The following is a 22,511-nucleotide window of genomic DNA, read 5'->3' as shown; positions in this document are numbered from 1 at the left end:
CTGTCCATAGCAATCCATACATACATAATTAGCAGAGAGAAGTACTAACATCTGGGTTTTCAAAGCTGGGGGCTCCTTAGCAGCTACCCAGAGTTTCTTCTCATGAAATCACAGGAACGCTCTTTCAATGAGTGAGCCCCAAAGCAAAATGTTAACCTCCAAGTAGATATACACTTCTCTAATGTAACAGGCCATTCCCTAAGGAACTTGCAACCTAACAGGAGTGATGCTAAAGCTTATATAGGAAAAGTAGGAGATTATCTGGCAGATATGCTAATTAGGTGATGACTTACAACCTTGCTCACAGGTGTCATTCACTACTGGAAACCAGGGGAAGGGGGTTCTCAAGGGTCTATATTTGGTCTATTATATCTGGAACAAGATAGCTTTGAGAGTTGGTGTCCATAGCTTGACCTCTGGATTGAATATGATAATTTGGGAAATCAATATATGATAATTCCACGGTTACAAGATAGTTTCATTTTTACAACAGAATTTCTTCAGCGGTCAGGTTGTTTTTGTAATGGGGAAAGATAGTTTATATTACTGGGTACCCACTTATGAGTAATGGTGGAGAAATGTAGTTTGTCTTATTGGGACCCACTCATGAGTTATTGCTAGGCATAGTGTCCTTGGGTGGGGAGAAACCTGTCAGGGATACTGTTTTGAAACTAGGAAGAAAGGTGATTTTTAAAATTGGGCTCCAAGCACAAGCAACCAAGCACCCCATCAGGGTGACTAGAGGAGGAGTCTAGGGAGGATTGTGATGGGAGTGGCCAGGAGACAGGAATGACTGTAGGTATGATGCCAGGAACCAAGAGAACAGGATTCAGTTGGGAAGTAGCTGAAGGCTTCATGGAGGTAACAGACAGTGGAGGACTAGGCTAGGTTAAGGGTAACAAAGAATTGGACATAGCAATAATGAAAGGCCTAAAACCTGGACTGGCAAATCAGGAGAGACATCGTGGCCCACTCTGAGCTTAACCTACCATAATGCTTTGCATGCTCTGCCATGATAGACATACCTTGCTTTGCTCTCTGAGTGAACCCAAACTCTCCTGCAGGATCTTACTGACTATGAACATTCTTCTGCCAAGGACCAGATGCCTTGAACCTGATGCTGTCTAGAATAATGCAACTTTTCTTATCTTGGTATTTATGGATATAAGAGATGACTGAACTTTTGTTTCCACAGAAATCATGTGATACATAATTTGTAAAACCTAAGGAGTCATACTTTGGAGAAAGTCTCTTATTCAGGAAATTAAAAATGCAGTGAGGCATGCAGCTCAGTGGTACAGCACGCATTTCTTTCTTTGTCCTCTGAGTAAACCTAGTGAATACCTTTCCCTGTGTCAACAGCTCTCCATTGAGGAAGATGCACCTTCAGCCAGGACACCATCTTGAATAATGGGACTTTTTATGTTAATGGTAGGGGAAACACAAAGATCCTGGGGTCAGCTCTCTTCTCAATTGAGAAAATTCCTTTCTCTGGCTATGGAGATCATAAAATGTGAGTGATGCAGACATCCTGGGATGACATTAAAAGCATTTATGGCTTGTCATTCTTTTACCAAATAAAGTATAAAGAACATGAGGTTGAAAGGGGGAGCCCTGAAACACAGGAATGGGAAATGTAATCAGCGGTAGAGCCCCACATGGGGGTGGCCATGTGAGAGGCTAGGTGTTTTCTGATGGGCTGTTAACCCTGAAATGCCCAGCCAATGCGGAACAGTGGAGGGAAATGCTAATTGGGATAGAGAGAAAAGCTGTGTATTTGTCTAAAACAATGGTGCCCATCAGGTTACCCTTTACCACAGGGGAGTGTCAATCAGATTACCCATTTTCAAGGACTTCAAATAAAAATCTTTTTCCCCTTGTTAGAAGCATACTCAAATTTTCAAGGAATAAGCAAGACTCATTGGGAAGTCAGGAACATTTTAATGATAATTTACATTTATTCCCCCTGAATAAATGGGTACCTCCCCTGAACAGAGTATAGGAGAAAGTACAATGGACTCAGATGGATGCCAGTCCTTTAATAGATGCTCACCTCAAATCTCCCGCCATGCTCTTCATTGGCCAGATACAACCCCCTGGCTGCCTACATCATGCCCTCCTCAAATGGCTTGTTTAAGCATGTGTACAAGCCTCTGACCTTTCACCTGACCAACCTGAGGCCTGGTTTCTGCTAAAGCTAGCCATTCACCCCTAACTTAATATCCTAACTTCTTCATATATGTCTCATGGTTCACTGGAATAACAGGTGTGTCCATGAATTCATACTTCTCCCAGAACAGCAGGTATGTCCTTGTGATGGGATCACAGCCACTGCCTCTAGTTAGCTACTGCCCCTAGACCCATTCCTCATATTTCTCACAGAAAGAGCAGGCAGTCAACCATAACCACATTCATCTAGCCTTAGACAGGACCACAATACTCAGCCAATCAGAAAACAGCACCACCAGGATGCCCAAGCAGGATATGAACCCCAACACAATAGAAGGGACTTTCCCTAAGTAGGCACCAGCTCAGGAATAGTAAAGAACTGACCTAGAGTAAACTTATGAGGTAGACAGCCTTATTGTAATATCACTATCATACATACTCATTCCCCCATGGGCTTTCCTGTATGCATTGTGGGTAATGGCATGTACAGTTCCACTGTGGCTGGGACCCCTCCTCCATTACCTAATCCCTTAACAAACTCCTCCTGCCTTTTTAATATTAATCATATTGCTATATTCTGTGTAAATTTTGCTTGTGTAATCAGTATCTTTCCCCTATAAAATCCATCTTGCTTTCTCTGAAGTTGCTGGTTCCTCTTGGAACTAAGCCTGCTTCATGGGAGGCATCAATCTCTATAAATGCCTATACTTGGATCAGAGGTGGTCTGACTGAATTCTCTGAGATGCTTCCACCACAACAGCTGCCAAGGTTTTAGTGCTGGGGCCCTGGGTCTCACTGCTGGATTTCACTGAACATCTGTCTGGGCTTAGCTGCTTGCTTTCCCAGGAGGGTAGGCTTCCCTTCTGGCTTGTACTGGGAGTGGGGATTCCCTGTTGGCCTCCTCTGAATGTAGGGTTCAGCAAGTGTGCCCAGGCCCAGGGATGGGGCTCAGCTGCTGGGCTGCTATGGAAACAGGGTCTCTCTGTTGGCTAGAGCCAGGGCCAGGCCTCACTAAGAGTCAGGCTTCCTGGTGGCTTGTGCTGGGGGAGGGGTCATTGGTGTGGGGTCTCATTTGGCAGTACAGACTGCTCACTTGCTTAGGGGGCTGCTGGTTAGCAGGAGGGTGGGGCCTTGATGGTGACTTGTCCCGCACTTGGAGCCTTGCTGCAGGGCCCCTGCTATGAGCCTGGATGCTGCTGCTCCCCCCAAGCCCAGTGGGACTCAGTATTCTTGTCTGGCTGCTAAGCTGCTTCCCTGCTCCTGGATCCATTCTGAGGCAGTTTGGAGCAGAATTTGGGAGATTTTCAGAGGGCTCCCTCCTGGCTCCCCCATCCTGGCACCAGAACAGCTTTCAAAGCTAGGGAGAGGCCAAAACAGGCTTTCAGGGGGGCAGCAGAACTCCAGCAATGAGAGGAGAACACGTGGAGGGAGACAGGGAGCAGATGAGGGGCTGGGGAGGGGGAAGGAACCTTAGAGGGGGAGGGTCAGAGAGGGGGAAGGGGCCAGCCAGGCAGAAGAGCAGGCGGAGAAGGGCCCTGAGGGAGAAGCTGTTTCTGTTCTGTGTTCAGCAAGCCCCTCTCTGGAGCCCAGAGGGGAGGGCACAGGGGGAGCAGGCCTGGGAGGGGTTTTTGTCTCACTTCCCCATCAGTCTGTGTCACTGTGAGGACCAGCATTACTATCCCATGACTCACAGTAATAGTCAGCCTCATCCTCAGCCTGGAGCCCAGAGATCCTCAGGGTGGCCGTGTTCCCTGACTTGGAGCCAGAGAATCTGTCAGGGATCCCCGAGGCCCTGCTGTTACTATCATAAATCACCAGCTTAGGGGCCTGGCCAGGTTTCTGCTGGTACCAGTTTGCACTGTAACTTCTAAGTGCATCCCCAGCACAGGAGATGGAGGCTGTCTCTCCCAGGCTTTTGGACACTGAAGATGGCTGAGTCAGCACAGAGGAGGCCCCAGAACCTGCAAGAGAAGGAAAGAAGAGAGTGGTCAGAGGCAGGGCCCTCTCTCCCCCAAGGGGATGCTGACCCCTCAAGCAGCTTCAGGATGAGCTCAGGGCAGGACTAGGCCTGGTCTGAGACATTGTGGGGCCTCAGTCACAGGAAGGAGACCCAGGGAAGCCTCACCTGTGTAGACAGTGAGGAGTGAGAACAGCAGAGAGATCCAGGCCATGGTCAAGGTTCCTCCCAGAGCTCTGTGTCCTGAGGCTCCCCAGCTGGGGCTGGGCTCCCCCAGGGCTCTCTTAAGACCAGCCCAGACCCTGCAGGGAGGAGGCCCCTACATGCAAATCTTCTCCTGCTCTGGATCCCTGAAGGAGGGGCCTCAGGTGATGAGTGACTGACCCTGCGGGCTCCTGGGGCAGAGGGGGCAGGTCTTTTTCTGGCAGGGGAGGGTCATCATGTCCCCTGAGGTCATTTCCAGCTCTGAGATTTTGGGATTCTGGGAGTCAGGTTTATTCCCCACCCCCAGGCCTGTGTCTGATGCTGCAGGACCTTGTCAATGTAGTTCAACTGTTTTCTCCTCCAGGACCTTCCCTGTACATTGGGGCCTTCTCACCGTGGCCCATCCCTCCTCCATGCTGCCCTCACCTCCCGTTGGTGACTTCTCCCCAGACCTGCTTGGGGACAGCCAGACTTCATCCCCTCCACCTGTGCCTGTGACTCTGGAGGCTTCAGGAACACCGTGGAATGGGGACTTCTCTCCCCCATCACTGGGAGATCCTTTTCCTGGGCTGTCTTCCTCTGTTAGAATAGAAGCTTCAAGAGGGCAGGGATTCTCCATTCATTTGCACTGGAATCCCCAGCACTTAGCACAGGGCCTGGTGCACAGGAAGGATTAAGATATGCTTGTTGCCTTGCCTGGCCTCCAGTCCAGAGCTGCCTTCATGACCATCCAAAGGAACAATTGTAACAGACAGCAGGCCCAGCTTCTGCCCCCACATCCCCTGGGCTCCTGCTGCTCAGGCCTCCCAAGGGACTGCAGAGGAAGGAAGCCAGACACATCCTCTCTGTGGGCCTCCCTTCCCCATTGGTAAAATGAGGGTGGTTGGACCAGGGGATCTCTAAGCTCCCTTCCAGCTCTGGCCTTCACTGATCCATCCCAAAAGGGCCTCTTTTCATCTCTGATTCTAAGCAGATTCCGAACATTGAGGCTTTTTGGGAACCAAAGTGAGGAACAAAGTTGAAGAACACAAATTTTTTATTTATTTTTCAAAATTAATTTAATATTTTAGAGAACAGGAGATTGCCATGTGAGCACTCTCTCAGCATTCAGGGTATCCCCTTTGACTGTCTTATCTTTTGGCATCTGGGAATGATGCTTCGGGCCAGATGGGGAAGGTCAGTTCTCTCTAGACCCCCAGAGCCCAACCACAGGAGTCAGGGAAACCACCCAGACACCAGCCCTACGACACATGCTGAGCCTCAGAGGGCCTGGGGAAGTCCTCCCAGCCTCAGCTCATTCTGGGCTCAGCCCCTCTGAGATTATCTCCCCTGGGCTGCACCTCCCTTTTTTTCCACCCTGGAACAGGGAAGGATTGACATGTAGGTTTGATGAGGCTTAGAGTTGGTGGATCTGGTTCAGGTGTGAAAGAATTCACTTAGACCTTCCCTGTAGCCATGGGGAGCTTTACTGATGCAAAAACAGTATAGGTCTCCTAGCAAGAAAGCTAAGTGAGACCCTGATATTTCGGGGAGTTAGGTTTATATAGAGGTTTCAGAATGATGATGTACTTTTAGAGGTTTTTATGGAGCATAAAGGTTAAAGACAGGACAGGGTGACATAGGATGAGGGAGACAAAGGGAATTCTTTATGGTTTAAGGACCAAGTACGAGGACTCAGGTTAAAAATGAAAGGACGGGGGCACAGGATAAGGGGCACAAAAGCAATTCTCTTGGTATGGGTTCTAGATAAGCGGGAAAGGACTTTCGGGCATCTTCAGGTTACAGAATAAACTCGGGCTTCACAAAGTAGTAGAAAAGCTGTACTTAACATTATTTTTTAACCCTTAAGTCCCTGTTTGCATCTGCATCATGTTGATGGAGAAGGAACTCCACAGCGAGGTCTTCACAGACCTTGGAAGCAAGTGTGGATTGTGGCCAACTTTGGCCTGTTGGGTGAGAAGGAAAAAAGAAAGAAGGACCAGCTTGACCTCCTCTCTGAGCTCATCCTCCCTTCCAGCCTGAGCCATGATCCTCTTCCTGCTTTGGTCTCTGGCTTTCCCCTTTCTGTTGTCCTTTGGTGTCCTCCCCATCCTCAGCCCATTGTGTCTCAGTTTCAGCCCCTGTTACATTATCTCCACTGTGCTAGGTCTCACTTCTCTGTGCAGCCTGTAGCTAGTTGGTACAGTGGTTAGAGCTTGGGACTTGGAGTCAGGAAGATCTGCCTTCAATTCCTCTCTCTGAGGCTTATGAGTTGTATGATCCTGGACAAGTCACCTAATGTATGTGGGGCTCAGTTCTCATGCCTGTAGAATGGGAACATAATAGCCCCCCTCCTTCCCAGGGCAGGGCTGAGGCCTAAATGACCTAACACTTGTCATTGTGTTGCAAACCTCAAAGTTCCCAGTGAATACTGAGGGCTGGCTGTCTTTCTGGGCCTGAGCCCATTGCCACCCTCAGGCAGATCAGAAAAAGATGCGAATGGAGGGAAATGTGGGGAGGGTGAGTGTGGGAGGCCTTTTGTAGGGGTTCTAGCTCTAGCTTCCTCTTTTGCCTGGGGCCTTTCCTGGTTGCCCCAACCCCCAGCTGAGAGGACCCATTCCTCCCCCAAGTCCCTGGCATTTCTCTATGTTGTCCTTCCTCATTCAGGGGCATCTGGGCTCCTCCAATAGAAGGGAAGGGCCTTGAGAACAGAGACTGCTCCTGTGTGTTATTGTGGCCCCTGCCCTGGGCACAGTGCCTGGCACAGGGTAAGTGCTGAACGATGGCTTATCATGAGACTGTTCTGCACATTTTTAGTACCTGAGGATGTTTAAACCCTAGAGCCTAAGAGAATTCTGAAGTGTCCCCTAAAAAGGTGGGACATTGGGAGGGGCAGCTCTCCATTTGCCCACAGCTCAGTGGAAAGGCCTGGGAGGGCACATCAGCTGAGCCTCCTCCAGGCCACAGGGCAGGAGACCAGGAGCTCAGGAGCCAAGAGTCCCCGAGGGCATTTCTAGCCCAACTCAGGCCCCAACCTCATTCCAACATCTCCCCCTGGTGGCCACAGGGCCAATGGCAGCCCCAGGGAAGGTCGGGAGGAAGATTTTTGTTTTTTACTTGCCTTCTCCCTCAGAAATGGAAGCTCCCTGAAAAGAGGGACTGTCTTTTAGCTTGAACTTATGTTCCCAAGTGTTAGTACAAGGGAAGGAGGGAAAGGACCTTATGCACATTGTCAACTGGCAACCTATACCAGAAGCTTGTTCAGAGAACAAACAGAATGGGCTTCACCCTTACCCAGAGGTTTGATCAAAAGAACAATCAGGATTAGGTTGCATGGGCATGTTGATTTCTCTCAAAGCCTGGGATGTGTATGTGTCCATACTTGGAGCCATTCAAAAATGAGTTCAAGGAAAGGCCAGATGAAGAAGACTTTATGTGCTTAGAGCTAGGGAGTGTTCCTTCACCTTCCATTCCTGGTTCAGGACGCCTCTGTTAGCCAAAATATAATCTCCATATGTGTTAACCGTTGTATGAGAAAGGAATTTCTTAATAGGATGGACTCACAAACATGGATGGCATAGTAGGATAGTGTCCATATAAGAAACAATCATCTCACCAAGAACTCCACATGGCAGATAATGAATTCAGGGTGTAAGAAATGGAAAGAAGAGGTTTGTTTCCACACTGTTGAAGGTGTACCTTTCCCCCTCCCCCACCCCAGTTTTAGCAGAAACCAGGCTTCAGGTGGGTCGGGTGAAAGGTCAGAGGCTTGTACACATGCTTAAACAAGGCATTTGAGGAGGGCATGATGTAAGCAGTCAGGGAGTTGTGTCTGGACAATGAAGAGGCTGGTGGGAGATTTGAGGTGAGGGTCTATTAAAGGACTGTCATCCATCTGAGTCCATTGTACTTTCTCCTATACTCTGTTCAGGGGAAGAAGCATTTATTTCGGGGGAATAAATGTAAATTTTCATTAACATGTTCCTGACTTCCCAATGTGAGAAACGTGGTTTTGGGTATCAGTGGACTTCCCAAATTGTGAGAAAACAAAGTCCTGAGGAAGAACCCTGTGATAATCCCTAAACAAGGTTGTGCAGACCACAGGACTCCCAGGGGAAGGCTAAGTGGTAGCCCTCCCCCCTTAATCTGTGGGGATCACAGGGCTCCAAAGGGTCAGACCCTAATGAGGACTCATGTGATCATCCCTTCAGAAGGCTGTGCAGACCACAGGATTCCCCAAGGGAATCAGGAGCAGTAGCCCTCTTAACACCACAGTGGGGATTACAGGACACCCCAAGGCAAGATCTAGGAGTAAACCAGAGAGGAGCTTCTGCTGTTCCTTATTTTCCTTCACTTGACCTTAGGAGGATCCATGTGATTTACCCATTCTCAGCCAAAGACCTCAGGACCAAAGCAGGCTGAAGAAAAAAATTTATTATATTCCTTAAAAGAACAGATGTAGTACTCACTAGAACACTCACATTGATACAGCTGCAGGAGCAGGGGTAACCATTCCCTCCACTCCTGCAAGAGTTATGGTTAGTTCACAATCTTTATTTTTTACATAGTTTTCCTAGTTTATACAGCTTATATAGGTAGGAAAATAAGGATACAGAAGTAAAAGTGAAGTTAATTGGATTTTCCTTGTCTTAGTTTAGGATTAAACTACATTCTTTTACTTCCCCTACTTTCCCTCTTTAATATATGCAAATTATGCAAATCAGTGGGCCTGGATTCTTGACCAAGACCAGACCCTAGATAAGCTTGAACTGGTTCAAGCTGTTTGGCCTCTCTAATTCCCCTGACTGCCTTCTCAAAAAGCATGCTCAGGCGTACAAGCCTCTGACCTCTCACCTGACTGACCCTGAGGCCTGATGTCTGCTAAAGCTGTGGTGGGGGAGAGGGGAAGTACACCTCTAGTTCTGTGGAAACAAAACTCCTCCTCTGATTTCTTACACCAATGAGTCTGGCTTATTCCTAGAAAATGTGAGTATGTTTCTAACAAGGGTAAAAAACATTTTTATTTAAAGTCCTTGCAAATGGGTAATCTGACTGACACTCCCTTGTGGTAAAGGGTAACCTGACAGGCACACTTGTTTTAGAAAAATACACAGGTTTTCTCCCTATTCCAGTTAGCACTTCCCTCCTCTGTTCCCCATTGGCTGGGTATTTCAGGGTTCACAGCCCATCAGAAAACACCTAACCTCTTGCATGGCCACCCCCCATGTGGGGCTCTGCTGCTGACTACATTTCCAATTCCTGTGTTTCAGGGGCTCCCCCTTTCCAGAGCTGAAGCACCACCTTCTTTATGAATCCTGTCCTGATCTCAGGCCATGAATGCTTCTCCTTACCATAGGCAAATGGCTTGTATTTGTTCATATGGGCACATGTCTCTCTTAGTTAGATGGTAAGGAGCAATTTCACCTTTTCTTTGTATCTCCAGAACATAGTAGGTGTTTACTAATTTTTTTTGATTGTATTGTTAAACCTGAAAGTTTGGTTGAAGAAGGCAAACAAGGCAGGTGATAGAAAAATCCACGTTGTTTATTATTTTCCCTTAAAGCATAGCTAAGCTAGCTTCCTTGTAGGTACAAGGAGTCAGAGTATAAGCTCTGGCTACTGAACAAAGGAATGAGAAAACCTACATACATTATTTTTAGTAGACCCAGCAAGCCTGTGTTACTTTACTTCTATGATCCCCATGTATGTTTAACCATGACACAAGAAGAGGATTTTCCTCAATGGAATAGATTTGTAAATACAATAAGATAAGAGTGTTGACAAGGGTCTGTTGAAGTATATACTCGTAGTATATTAAGTGAGGTAGTCTCTCAGGATTAGGGTCTCATCCCCTATTGGTTAACAGGGAAAGAATGTTCTTAGGTCAGCTGTTGACAGAGAAAAGATATTCTCTGAGCAATCTTGAGAGGACAAAGAAGCCCAGGTCCAGCTGATCATTAATTCAGGCCCTGGCCCTTGATTGAAATTACAAAAATTATGAAAAATGGTATAAAATGTTCCACAGTATCAAGAAAATAATACTGTATCCTGCATTTGAGCCTGACAGAAACAATTTTTGTTAAGATATATTATTCTAAATCTGAACATTTCTAGCCTAGAAAGAGAAATATCCTAATTGCTGTAGTCACCTCATGCCCTCAAACACCCCTCTGATACATTTTGAAGTGACATTAATAGGAATCTTCAATGAGGAAAAGTTCAGAATATATTAAAATCCAGATAAATTACTCAGAGAAGGACAAAAAGAAATAGTTTGTTTCATCAGTCTAGGACTGAAGAATCATTTTCCTAAAACTACTCAATCCTTCTGCAACCACTCCGTTCAAGGGCTATCCTTGAAGCTGGTCACATGTAACCAGCAATAATCACAAGATCAGTAACTAAACAAGAGGCATTTCTTGTTCTAAATCTGGTCATCAGGTTTAACCCATTTTCCCTGGACCATTGCTTTCATTTGAATGCTCAATAATGAATTCCACAAAAGTAGTCTCATTATTCAAATTTTCATTACGTATCTTCATTGACCGGGAATCATCATGTATTGTATATAATTATAAAATCAAATATTCTGAATCCAGATAATATGATCACTTAATGGGATTTATTATTCTCACTGATCAAGACCTAGCTGTGCACACTTTCCCAAAAGCAAGGGATTAAGCCTAATTGAAATAGGGAAAAGGATTTTAGTGGAGGGCATTGTTTCCTGAGGTGTTTGATTAAGCACTGACATAAATTCCATCTTTCAGTTAAATCTCGAAAGGATTTTAGGCTGGAGAAATACTTATTCCTCAATCTTTTCAGTTGGACTGACAAAAAGAGGCTTTCTGATGCTTCCACACATTTCCCCTGATTTTGTGCTGAGCCCGACTGTTGCCAGGAGTGGTCTCTTCATCATTTCCAAGGTCTCTTTCTCCAGCTGTTGCTCTTCAAGATACATTCATCTAATTCAAGGGATATTAATCTGGTTTTTAAAAACATTTTCATAGCTCTATTTCAGTATAATGATTTTCCTTTGCAATCCTATGCAGTTTATATTATACATTGAAAAACACTACAGTTATCCTTTCTACAGCATGACTTTCCCCATCACAGTTTCAATATATTGCAGGTAGGCATAACAAGTTAAATGGGAATTTTGGGGACTTTCACAGATGCCACACTAAGGCCAGCAGATGACACAGAGCCTATGACCAAATACTTAACCCAGATTTTACAATAAGGTACTGTAAACAGGACATAAGAGAGAAAGAAAAAGAAAATAAGACCCTCTCTGGTCTGAAGGGATGGCCAAAAAAAATTTAGGCCGATTTTCCAGGTTGCCACACCACACCCCAACCCCTATGATGTGGAAGGGGTAATTGTGTTCTGAGAAGGAATCTATAGGTTTCACTGGGCTGCCTTGGGGATCTGAGACACAGAGAAGGGTAAGAACTCCTGCTCTAGTTTGTTCATTATAAATATGGGTGTTCTCCGTGGTTGACTTTAACATACCAAATGCAGCAAAATGATGAAATGGCAAAGACTACTGTAGATGTTATATGGCAGGCCAAGGGATTGGGACTGAAACATCTCATTGTGCCATTTAAAAAAAGTTTGAGAGACGTAGTTTCTGGGTAACTCAGTCATTTTATTAATAAGCCCATCATGTTTATTAATAAAAATGTGGTCATTTGACTGTCTCTCTTAGGCCAAAGACCCCTAATGGCAGAGGGCTCACAGTTTATGTGCCCTTGGAAGAGCAGGTATTTCTGAGGGAGGCAGTCACATCTCATTGGTTAACAGGGGCAGCAGCTGGGCTTACATGCTCTTATAATTGTTCCTTCAGATGGCATTGAGGGCAGCTCTGGACTAGAGGCCAGGCAAGGCAACAAGCATTTCTTAATCCCTACCTGTGCCTCCGGCCCTGTACTAAGTGCTGGGGATTCCAGTGCAAATAAATGGAGAGTCCTTGCCTTCATGGAGTTGACAATCTACTAGGGGCAGACAGCCCAGGAAAGGGACTCACTGTGATAGGGGAGAGATGTCCTCATTCCATGGTGTTCCTAAAGGCTCCATTTTCACAGTCACAGCTGGAGGGGATGAAGCAGGTCCTAGGGAAACTCACCAATGGGAGGAGGGGGCTGCATGCTGGAAGAATGGTCCATGGTGAGAAGGACCGAGTACACAGGGAAGATCCAGGAGGAGAAAGCAGTTGAGTTACATTGACAAGGTCCTAGAGTTTCACACACAGAGCCTGGGGAAGAATGGACCTGACTCCCAGAATCCCAGAATCTTAGAGTAGGAAATGAACTTGGGGGCCATGATGACCCTCCCCTGCCAGAGAAAGGTCCTGCCCCCTCTGCCCCAGGAGCCCACAGAGTTAGTCAGTCATCACCTGTGGCCCCTCCTTCAGGTACTCAGGGAAGGAACAGATTTGCATGTGGGGCCTCCTCCCTGCAGGGCCTGAGCTGGTCTCAAGAGAGCCCTGGTGGAGCCCAGCCCCAGCTGGGTAGCCTCATCACACAGAGCTCTGGGAAGAACCTTGACCATGGCCTGGATCTCTCTGCTGTTCTCACTCCTCACTGTCTACACAGGCAAGTCTTCCCAGAGACTCCTCACTGTGGCTCATTTCCCACAATGTCTCAGGCCAGGCCTACTCCTGCCCTGAGCTCATCCTGAAACTGCTTGAGGGGTCAGCATTCCCTTGGAGGAGAGAGGCTCCTGCCTCCAACCAATCCCTTCTTTCCTTTCCTCGTAGGTTCTGGGACCTCCCTGACTCAGCCACTCTCAGTGTCCAAAAGCCTGGGAGAGACAGCCTCCATCTCCTGTGCTGAGGATGGAATTAGTGGCTACAAGGTACACTGGTACCAGCAGAAACCTGGCCAGGCCCCTAAGCTGGTGATTTCTTACACTAACAGCAGGCCCTTGAGGATCCCTGACAGATTCTCTGGCTCTGGCTCAGGGTATGCAGCCACCCTGAGCATCTCTGGGCTCCAGGCTGAGGATGAGGCTGATTATTACTGTCAGGTGTGGGATAGTGGTGCTGATGGTCACAGTGACACAGACTGATGGGGAAGTGAGACAAAAACCCCTCCTAGACCTGCTCCCCCTGTGCCCTGCCCTGTAGACTCCAGAGAGGCGCCTAGTGAGCACAGGACAGAAATAGCTTCCCCTCCCCATCCCTGCTCTTCTGCCTAGGTGGTCCCTTCCCCCTCTCTGACCTTCTCTGTCTAAGGCTTCTTCCCCTTCCCCAGGCCCTCATCTGCTCCTTCCCTTCCTCCATGTGCTCTCCTCTCATTCCTTGAGTTCTGTTCTCCCTCAGGGCCTATTCTGGCCTCTCCCCAGCTTTGAAGGATGTTCTGGTGACAAGATGGTGGATTGAGGAATGAATCTTCTGAAGGCCCCCCAAATCCCACTCCAAAGAACTGGAGAACTGCCTCAGAATTGATCTAGGAGCAGGGAAGACACTAACCAACCCAGCAGGAATGGCCTGTCACACTGTGTGACAGAGTGTGGACTGGGGGGATCAGGGTCTATGAGCAGCAGCAGCATCCAGCCTCACAGAAGGGGGACTGCAGGATGACTCCAAGTCTGGAACAATCCACCAGGGAGGCCCAACCTCCTCCAAACCAGCAGCCTCTAGGCAAGTGAACACTCTGTGCAGCTCAGCAAGATCCCTCCTCAGTGACTCCACCCCAGCACAAGCCACCAGGGAGGCCTTGAAAAGTTTCTGACGTGTAATGAAGCCTTGCCATGGGCCTGGCCAATAGAAAGACCCTGTTTCCATTAGCAACACAGCAGCTGAGCCCCACCCCTGGGGTAAGCCATTTGCTGATGGAAGCATCCAGGGGAGACCAACAGCAAGGCTCCACTCCCAGGACAAGCCAGAAGGGAAGCCCGCCATCCAGAGAAAGTGAGAAGCTAAGCCCTGAAGGCCAGTGAAGTCTACCAGTAAGACCCAGAACCCCAGCACTAAAAGCTTGGGACAGTGCAGGACAAGAGCCCAGCCCTCCCATAAAAACACCAAGTCACAAAAAAGGCAGAAAAATGAGTAAAAAAAACATTTAAAAAGAACTTGACTATGGAAAGTTGCTCTGGTGATAGTGAGGTTCAAGTCATAAACTTACGGGAGGATAATAGTGTCAAAGTGGCTATATGTGAAGGCTCAAAGGAAAATATAATTTCCTCTCAGACTCCAAAAGAACTCCTGCATGAGCTTAGAAAGGATTTTTAAAAGGAAATTAAAGAAGTAGAAAAAAATTGGGAAAAGAAATTCGAGTAATATAGGAGAATCAGGGAAAAAAGACTCAGTAGCGTGGGAAAAGACATGCAAAAATTTGCCAAGGAAAACTATTCCCTAAAAAAACAGAATTGGCCAAATGAAAAAGGAAGTACAAAAGCTTGCTGAAGAAAATAATTCCCTAAAAATTGGAATTGAAAAAGTGATGAATAATTACTCTATGAGACCCACTGTGAGTGAAGCTCTGGTCTGTGCTGACCTTGGTGGTCAGCACGTATGGTTTGAGGCTCATGAAGGAAACCTGGGGTCACCATGGGTACAATGAGGCACACTGGGTCTGGGGAAACAGGGGTGGTGTTAGGCAGGGACTACAAGAGAGACACATCTGAGCATCTCCAGTATCTGACCTGGAACCCAGCACATAGTAGGTCCTTGGGCAAGGTTACTGATTGACTGATGGGTTCCTAAAGACCCAGCCATTCCTGAGCTTCTCAAATTCTCTGGGGGATGACCAGCAATGAGGGAGGTCTGAGGTCTTCCTGATCAGGGGCGCGAGCTCTACAAGGGAGGGCTGGAAAGGCCTCCCAGCCTAGCTGAGAGGGGCCCAGGCCCAGGCAGGATAGGAAGGGGTCCACTTTCCTCCACAGCCAAACCCCACCACACCCACACAGCTTCTCTCCTCAGGAGTCAGGAAGAACCTGGTGAGCTGTAAAGGGTTGTGACCCCAAGCTTCATCCAGGAACCATCCTCAGCACCCAAAGGGCTCCCTAAATCCTTCTTGCCCAAATCTTCAGGGCTATGTTACACCCTTAAATCCCAGTCTGGGTGACCCCATCACCTTCTCTATAAACACTCTTGTCACCCTCCTCAAGCCCCCAGCTCCACCCCCCATTCCTTCACTGACAAAATCACTGTAGTTAACACTTTACTCAGGAGACTGAGGCCATCCCATAATTTTTCTTTTCCAGAAAAAAGAGGGTCTTGGGGCTGCATGTAGACCTGGGGAGGGGGGAGAGTACTTACTGGGTTCTCAGTGCCCTGGGCATGGCACTAGGGGCTCCCTGTCCTGAAGCTAGAAGGGGCACAGGAGGATCTGGGTCCAGAGCTGCACCTAACGTGGCCAAAACTGGGGAGAAGCTGAAAGGAGTACTCTGAGCGGGGGCAGGAGAGCTCAAGGAATGAGGGAGAACACCTAGCGGGGAGAGGAGAGGGGAGGGCTGGGGAAGGAGCCTTGGAGGAGGGGAAGAAGTTACCCAGGCAGAAGGGCAGGGAGAGAGGAGGGGAGGAAGGGCCTGAGGGAGAAGCTGTTTCTGTTCTGTGCTCACCAGGCACCTTTCTGGAGCCCAGAGGGAAAGGCACATGGAGTCCGAGTGACTGTGAGCACCAGCAACGCTATCCCACACTTCACAGTGGTAATCAGCCTCATCCTGAGCCTGGAGCCCAGAGATGCTCAGGGTGTCTGTGTTCCCTGAACTGGAGCCAGAGAATCAGATAGAGATGCCTGAAGAGCTGCTACTAGTTCTGAAATTAACCAGTGTCACCTCTTGTTTCCCTGTCAGAGACTGAAATATAACTGAACACTTGGAGGGCCTGAAGCTTCTCTTTAGAAAGGCCCTTGTCCCCTCCAGCAGATAGGTGGACAAAACGAGTGGAAATTACATGTGCCCTCCTTCTCTTGTGTTTGGGCCTTGCCATCACCAGCTTTAATTTCCTCCAGAGACATTTTGTTTTCTCTCTTTGGAATAATTTCCCCTGTGTTCACAGGGATAATAAGAATCCTTTCGCTCCTCCTTCCTGACACCTCAAGCACTCTTGGCCTTGTGTTTCAACAATCTGGCTAGCAGCTGTTGTGGGGGTGAAAGACCAACACAAGCCTAACAACAAGAGCGCTGCTAGCATAGCCAGGTTCTTTTGATCTGCTTTGCTAAGGAAAGCAACATTAAGGCGTTGACAAGTTTCAGCATACAAATACCATTTACTTAGTACAGGGTAAAAAGCCAACACCCTGAACTTCGGAGCAAGTATAAACAAATTACAAACATCGACAGACAGACCCAATACAATGCAAAATTGTCACAAAGAGGCCACTTAAACCCATGTGGTCTAAAAGCCTCTGATGTCTGTAACCAGAATGGCCTTTGTTTTATTTGAGTGACTCAATTTATCTCAGTGAGCTTTACTAGGTGCTAAGCCCCAGACCCAAACCCCATTAGGTGTTAACGTAATCCAGGTGGATGTGAACCTCCCAGCGTCCTAAGGGGAGGGGCCAACTCAAGAACCAGTCACCAGAGCCTGAGCTCTGGTGATGCAGATGATGTTTGATGGTGTCCGAAGCCCTATAAGAAGGGAGGACAGAGCCATTTGTGCGGGGCTCTGGAGATGGTGTTGATGAGGAGACTCCGGGCAGCTGTAGCCAAGGAGCCCTCCAGCTTGTAAACCCGGATATTGAGACTTTGTTGAACTATGAACTCTATGTGTTGGGATTGAATCAGACAAAGTCTGTTGATGTTTGTAATTTGTTTGCATTTTGTTTTGAAGTTCAGGGTGCTGGCTTTTCCCCCTGAACAAACTGAATGATATTGGTATGCTGAATTAAAAGTAAGCTTGTCAACCCCTTTACCTTGCTTTCCTTAATTAAGCAGATCACAAGAACCTGTGCTGTTGGCAGCTTTCTGGGTGCTGGCTGTGGGTGGATCTTATCCCCCCACAGAAGCTGCTAGCCAGATTGTCAAAACAATGTCCCAAACATGTCACTCAAACTCATGTGTAAACTAGGCCCTCCCCTGAGCCAAGGAGGTCACCAAGGACTCCCAAATCTAATCAAGGAAACAAAGGCCAAACTCTACAAGGGCACTTGGTTGAACTGAGTGCTAAGAGCCCATTTTGTTTACCAACACACATTGGCAAATAGGGGGAGAACTCCCTAGTTAAACTGGGAAACTCATTAGGCTGGGTGGGGGGATGGGTTGGCTGGGGTGGAGGAGTGCTAGATTTTTGGGTGTGTCACTCAAACCCACAGGGCCACTCTCATCTCCCACCAAGAGCCATCTTTGCAAAAGTCCCCCTCCCCAAGATGATTTCCTCACAGGTATTTGCCACAGCATTGATGCTGGGCATTCCTCTATGGGCTACTCTCTCCATCTCGACCCTTTGTTTGCTTCTCCTCAGGAATATTCCCTTGCTTGGGAGACAAGCTGCATGGTCACTGGACAGGCTAATATCCCAGTTGAAGGAGGACTTATAAAGGTTTCTGCTGGTCTTTTGACTGTCCTACCTGTGCAGATACAACTAGGGATAAGTGCCTCCAGAGCTTCACCTCAGCCAGCTGTACCAATTGTGCCATATCCCTCCCACTACTCTCCTAGTAGGCTGCCCCTTTCTAAGCTTTACTTCTAAGCTGATTCACAAAGCCCCTTCTAGTTACAACACTCTTATTGATCTCTTGAAAACACCCTTATTGCCTGGGAGCTTAATGTGCAACCACTTGGGGATATATGCAGAACCTCTTACAAACTGGGTCCATCTCTGCCGCCAAAGGCTATACCTTCCTTTGTGGGGTCAGTGGACCAAGTATCAAAGATTCTGGGGAAGAGGGGAAACAAAACACCACTACATGACAACACCCCAGAACTACTTTCCTAGCCACCCAATGCTTAACACCTTACAAGGACTTTAGGGTGTGCACCTTTGGATTTTTAGCATCCCCCCTTTTCCATTTTCAATGCCACAAAGTCCAGGACTTCCACTTTGAAAAGGGCAATGTGTAGATTCTGGGGAAATGTTCTCTGGTTCCTCAATTAGGGAGCAGAGTATCCCATGCCCTTGTACAGTCACCTATAAGATGAACTTGTTCTCTCTAACCTTACAGAGACCATTCATCAACTGTCAAACGAGACAGCTTATAGTTTCCAGGAAATCCAGCAATCTTTGGATTGCCTATCAAAAGCAGTCCCGTGTAGCCAGAGTAGCCCTAGATAACATACTTGCCTCTAAAGGGGCTGTATGTGCCCTGGCAAACACCTCTGAGCAGGTAGAGATCCGTACTAAATATAATTTGGAAAAGGCTATTTGGATGCAAGAAATCCCTGATAACCTCAGGGCCCTAAATCATCTTCTTCATAGAGAGCTTGGATCCTTTCTCCACTAGCCCCATGTTTATTTTCCTCCTGATCTTATTCCTTTTCCTGTTTGGCCCTTGTTTGTTTAACCTCCTTGCCAGATTTGTCTCCTCCAGGCTCCAGGTGATCAACTTCCAGGTGACTGCTGTATGGGACAGAATTTTCAAATAATAGGAGAGAAATCTTTAGGAGAAGCAAAGTAAATTTATTTTACAAACCTTGCAAGATTTGGGCACACCTCCATAATGGAGAAGGCAAGGTAAAAGGGAACACTGCCTTAATTTATACTCTAAATGAAAAGATTCCCGCCCACCTCTAGACTTCCTCACCGTTGGCTGGGAGGTGGACTTACAATCTAAGCGAGAAAAACTACACAGAGGACTAAGGGACCAAGGTTGATCCGGTCGGTTCAGGTTTTCCCTATCCTGAACTCAACTGCTAGGGGTGGCCTCTGAAAGTCTAGGAGAAGAAATGAGGAGGGGGGGCGGCAATTTGTTTGGCCTCATTCAATGCAGGTCACAGTGACCCTTTCCTTATTTGGTCACCAGGCCCCTACAGCTTCAGGCCCTGATTTTCTAGAAGTTTAGCTTAGTCACTACAAGGTTAAATCCCAAGCCTCTCCTACTTCCTCAGACATTCCCTATTTCAGAAATATGAGAAGAGTGTAACCCCTGTATTTTTACCCTGTGAAGTCTTCACAATTTATCCTTCCCATTCACTGCTCAGGCTGTGTACCAACCTATGACCAAGTCAAAAGTCTCTAACACACTAGACCTGGCATCAGCCAGTTTCCAAAGTCTGAATCCTAGAATGAGACCCAGGGAGGTAAGGACAGCTCTATGACCCTCACCAGAAGGAAGCAGTTTCAGAAGCTGAGAACTTCACCCCTTACCCCAAAATATTTTCGGTCCTATTTGTTTGAGAGGGGAATGATGGGGTGATGGGACCTGGACCCCTAAAAGGAAAAGATCATGTCTTTGAAATGAACCCACTCCCTGGATTTTCCCACACATTTCAACATCCAGATGGCATCTCACCCAAGGCGTCTGGCCCAACCCAGACCACCTAGATACTTGACATTCCTTTCACAGTGGCTCTTGACCCACCTCAGACTACTTTACTTCTTTTCACTGTCCTTTTTTGTATACAAATATCATTCTTATCCCCACTAAGCTGCAGACTGGCTAGGAATCTAGCTCACACTATTGGCTTTACAATAAACCCTGCCACTTTGACTGGAAGATGCTGTGAGGGCTTGAATTCTTTCCAGGTGGAAGCCACCTGGTACCCTGACATTTCAGGGTTCCCAGAAACCATAATATGCATCAAAATATTTCTGTTTTGCCAATTAATGAAAAAGTATCAGAAGGCCCAGGCTTCCTTCAGGGCTCTGCTCACCTTCTCCAGAAAGCCTTTCCTGATTGCCCCAGGGGTTGGGGCCCTACCGTGAAGTTACTCTGTGTTTTCTAAATAGATCTTCTGCATTTCCCCATCGGTGCACATTCTGTTCTTCCTATGGAAGTGAATGGGATGGATAATTGTGAAGACTTCACAGGGCATGTCCAAGGGAGTAGGAGAGGTTTTGGGATTTGGCCTTGTGATTTTGGAAGGTCAGGGCCTGGAACTGTGTGCACCTCTTCCCCTTCTCTCTTAGATGTTAGAAGATAATGAACTTCCTGTGAGCTATCTGTTCTCTGCTCCAGGAAGGTTTCTCCTTCCCCCACCCCATTTCTTCTCCTAGACTTTCAGATGCCACCCTGGCAGTTGAGTTCTGATAGGAAAAAACCTGAATGGACCAGATCAACCTTGGTCTTCTGTGTAGTTTTCACACCTAGACTGTAAGCCCACCTCCCAGCCAATGGTGAGAAGGGATAGAGGTGGGTGGGAATTTTTTCATTAAGAGTATAAATTAAGGCAGGTTCCCTTTCACCTTGACTCCTCCATTATGGAGGTGTGCCCAAATCTTGCAAGGTTTGTAAAATAAATTTACTTTGTTTCTCCTAAGGATGTCTTTCTTATTATTTAAAAATTCTGTCCCATACAGAAAGATGCCCCTTTGGCACCTCCAGCATCAGAGAGCCAAGCTCCTTTGCTCTGGACTGTGACCAGAGGCAGCAGACCCAGAAAACAATAGGAGGGGCAGAGTCCAAGGCTAGATCCCCTGTAGGGGAGGGGCAGGGTCCAAGGCCAGATCTCCACTAGAGGAAAGGGAGGGTCTAAGGCCAGTTCTCCTGTAGAGGAGGGGCAAGGTCCAAGGCCAGATCTCCTATAGCCTGAGGGGGCAGGTAGATCAAGGCCTTGGAGGCAAAGGTCTGTGTTGGAGCAATGAGGGAGTTTTCTTTAAAGGAGAAGCTGGGGGATAAAGAGCATGCAGCTCCCTGAATGCTCTGCCTGGGCCCAGCAGGGAAATGGGGATGAAGGGGAGGGGCCGAAGGCGCAGGGGACAGACAGGGGTTTGTGTCTCACTTCCCCATGTCTCTCAATCACTGTGTGCTTTGGTATTATCATCAAAGGACAGACAGTAATAATCAGCCTCATCCTCAGCCTGGACCCCAGAGATGGTTAAAGTGGCCACTTTGTTGCTGCTGGAGCCAGAGAATCGGTCAGAGACCCCCTCTGGTCTTTCTTTATCCTCATAAATGACTAGCACAGGAGTCTGGCCCCCTTTCTGCTGATACCAATAAGCATACTTCTTATCCAGCTGATCCCCTGCACAGGTGAGGGTGGCTGTCTGCCCCAGGGTCACAGACATGGAGGGAGCCTGGGTCAGCACATAGGAGGCAAGAGAACCTGGAAGGAAGGTAGAAGAGACCTTGTACTGGGGCTCAGCAGCTTGGCATTGAGTGGAGGGGAGAGATCTCCACTGTAGTAACCCTCAGGGTGAGTTCAAGGTCAGGGCCAGGGCCAGCCCAGGGCCTTGGAGAGGCTGAGTCCCAGGGAAAGACAATGGACACCTACCTGTGCAGACAGTGAGGAAGGGCAGGAGGAGAGGAATCCAGGCCATGGTGGAGACACCCCAAGAATTCTGCTTTCTCAGGCCTCACAGCTGGGGCTCGGATGCCCACAGTCTGTCTTATACCCTCTCTAGGACAGGGGTGGGACTGTCATAGAAATCACTGCCCCTCCCCTCCCTTCATATACCAGTCCCTTCCTTCTGCCCATGTTCAGAACTGTCCCCAGGATTGGGTGGGGTTTCTGGCTGAACAACCCTTGGTCTACCTCATAGAAGGGGCTGGGTAGGAAGCACCTGCCAGGGTCACACAGACCACAGGGAGCATCCTCAGGGGCTAAGAGTCCTTTGATTCATGGCCAGCCAAGCTGAGTCACCATCCTCAGGGCAACAGCTCCCTCTGGTGACTCTGGGCACAATGGAGGCTCTTGGGAAGGGCAAGAGACAAACTGCTGAAACCCTGCACCAGCACTGAGGGCCCATGCCATCACCTCCAGAAGCACTAGGTCAGGCACCTCTTCAGAGGACTGGAGTCCTATTGACTAGTCTGCCATGATCAAATGGATGGAGATCTGTAGAGGGGAGGACAGGGAGGGCTGAGGGCAATCATGGGACAACTTCAATTTTCTTAGTAAAGTGGAGGGCAAAGTCACCTGCTGAGGGAAGGAAGAAAGAGGTGGGGGCTTGAAGAGTTTGGGAAAAATGGAAACTCTTCTTGAGGTGGGGGTTGAGATGGAGAGTCATGGGGAGAGACAAAGGATTTCTGTCTGAAGCCTCAGGGGAGGGAAGTGTGTACAGAACCCTGAAACTGTCCTTGGACCTGAGGAGGAGGGTGCAGGTCCTCAGGTCAGGCCTGGAGAATGACCCAATGGTCACCTACCTCATCAGCAC

At 47.9% G+C, this 22,511-nt stretch overlaps 2 gene segments (V, D, J or C); both read right to left on the bottom strand.

Annotated features, from left to right (window-relative positions):
- The window catches only part of LOC118833711, a 105,416-nt gene extending 83,727 nt beyond the window's left edge, over positions 1 to 21,689 (bottom strand). The window contains 1 exon segment of the C gene segment in view: positions 21,629 to 21,689. Within this exon segment, the coding sequence occupies positions 21,629 to 21,674 (46 nt within the window).
- On the bottom strand, positions 3,794 to 4,398 carry LOC118833713. The segment is given in 2 exon segments: positions 3,794 to 4,130; positions 4,295 to 4,398. Coding segments are annotated over 2 exon segments (363 nt in total).
- Positions 21,690 to 22,511: the final 822 nt, after the last annotated feature.

Source organism: Trichosurus vulpecula, chromosome 1 (assembly GCF_011100635.1).
Source record: "Trichosurus vulpecula isolate mTriVul1 chromosome 1, mTriVul1.pri, whole genome shotgun sequence".
Classification (NCBI taxonomy): Eukaryota; Metazoa; Chordata; class Mammalia; order Diprotodontia; family Phalangeridae; genus Trichosurus; species Trichosurus vulpecula.
The sequence above is the reverse complement of the archived record's forward strand: the minus strand, read 5'-3'. Positions and strand labels throughout refer to the sequence as shown.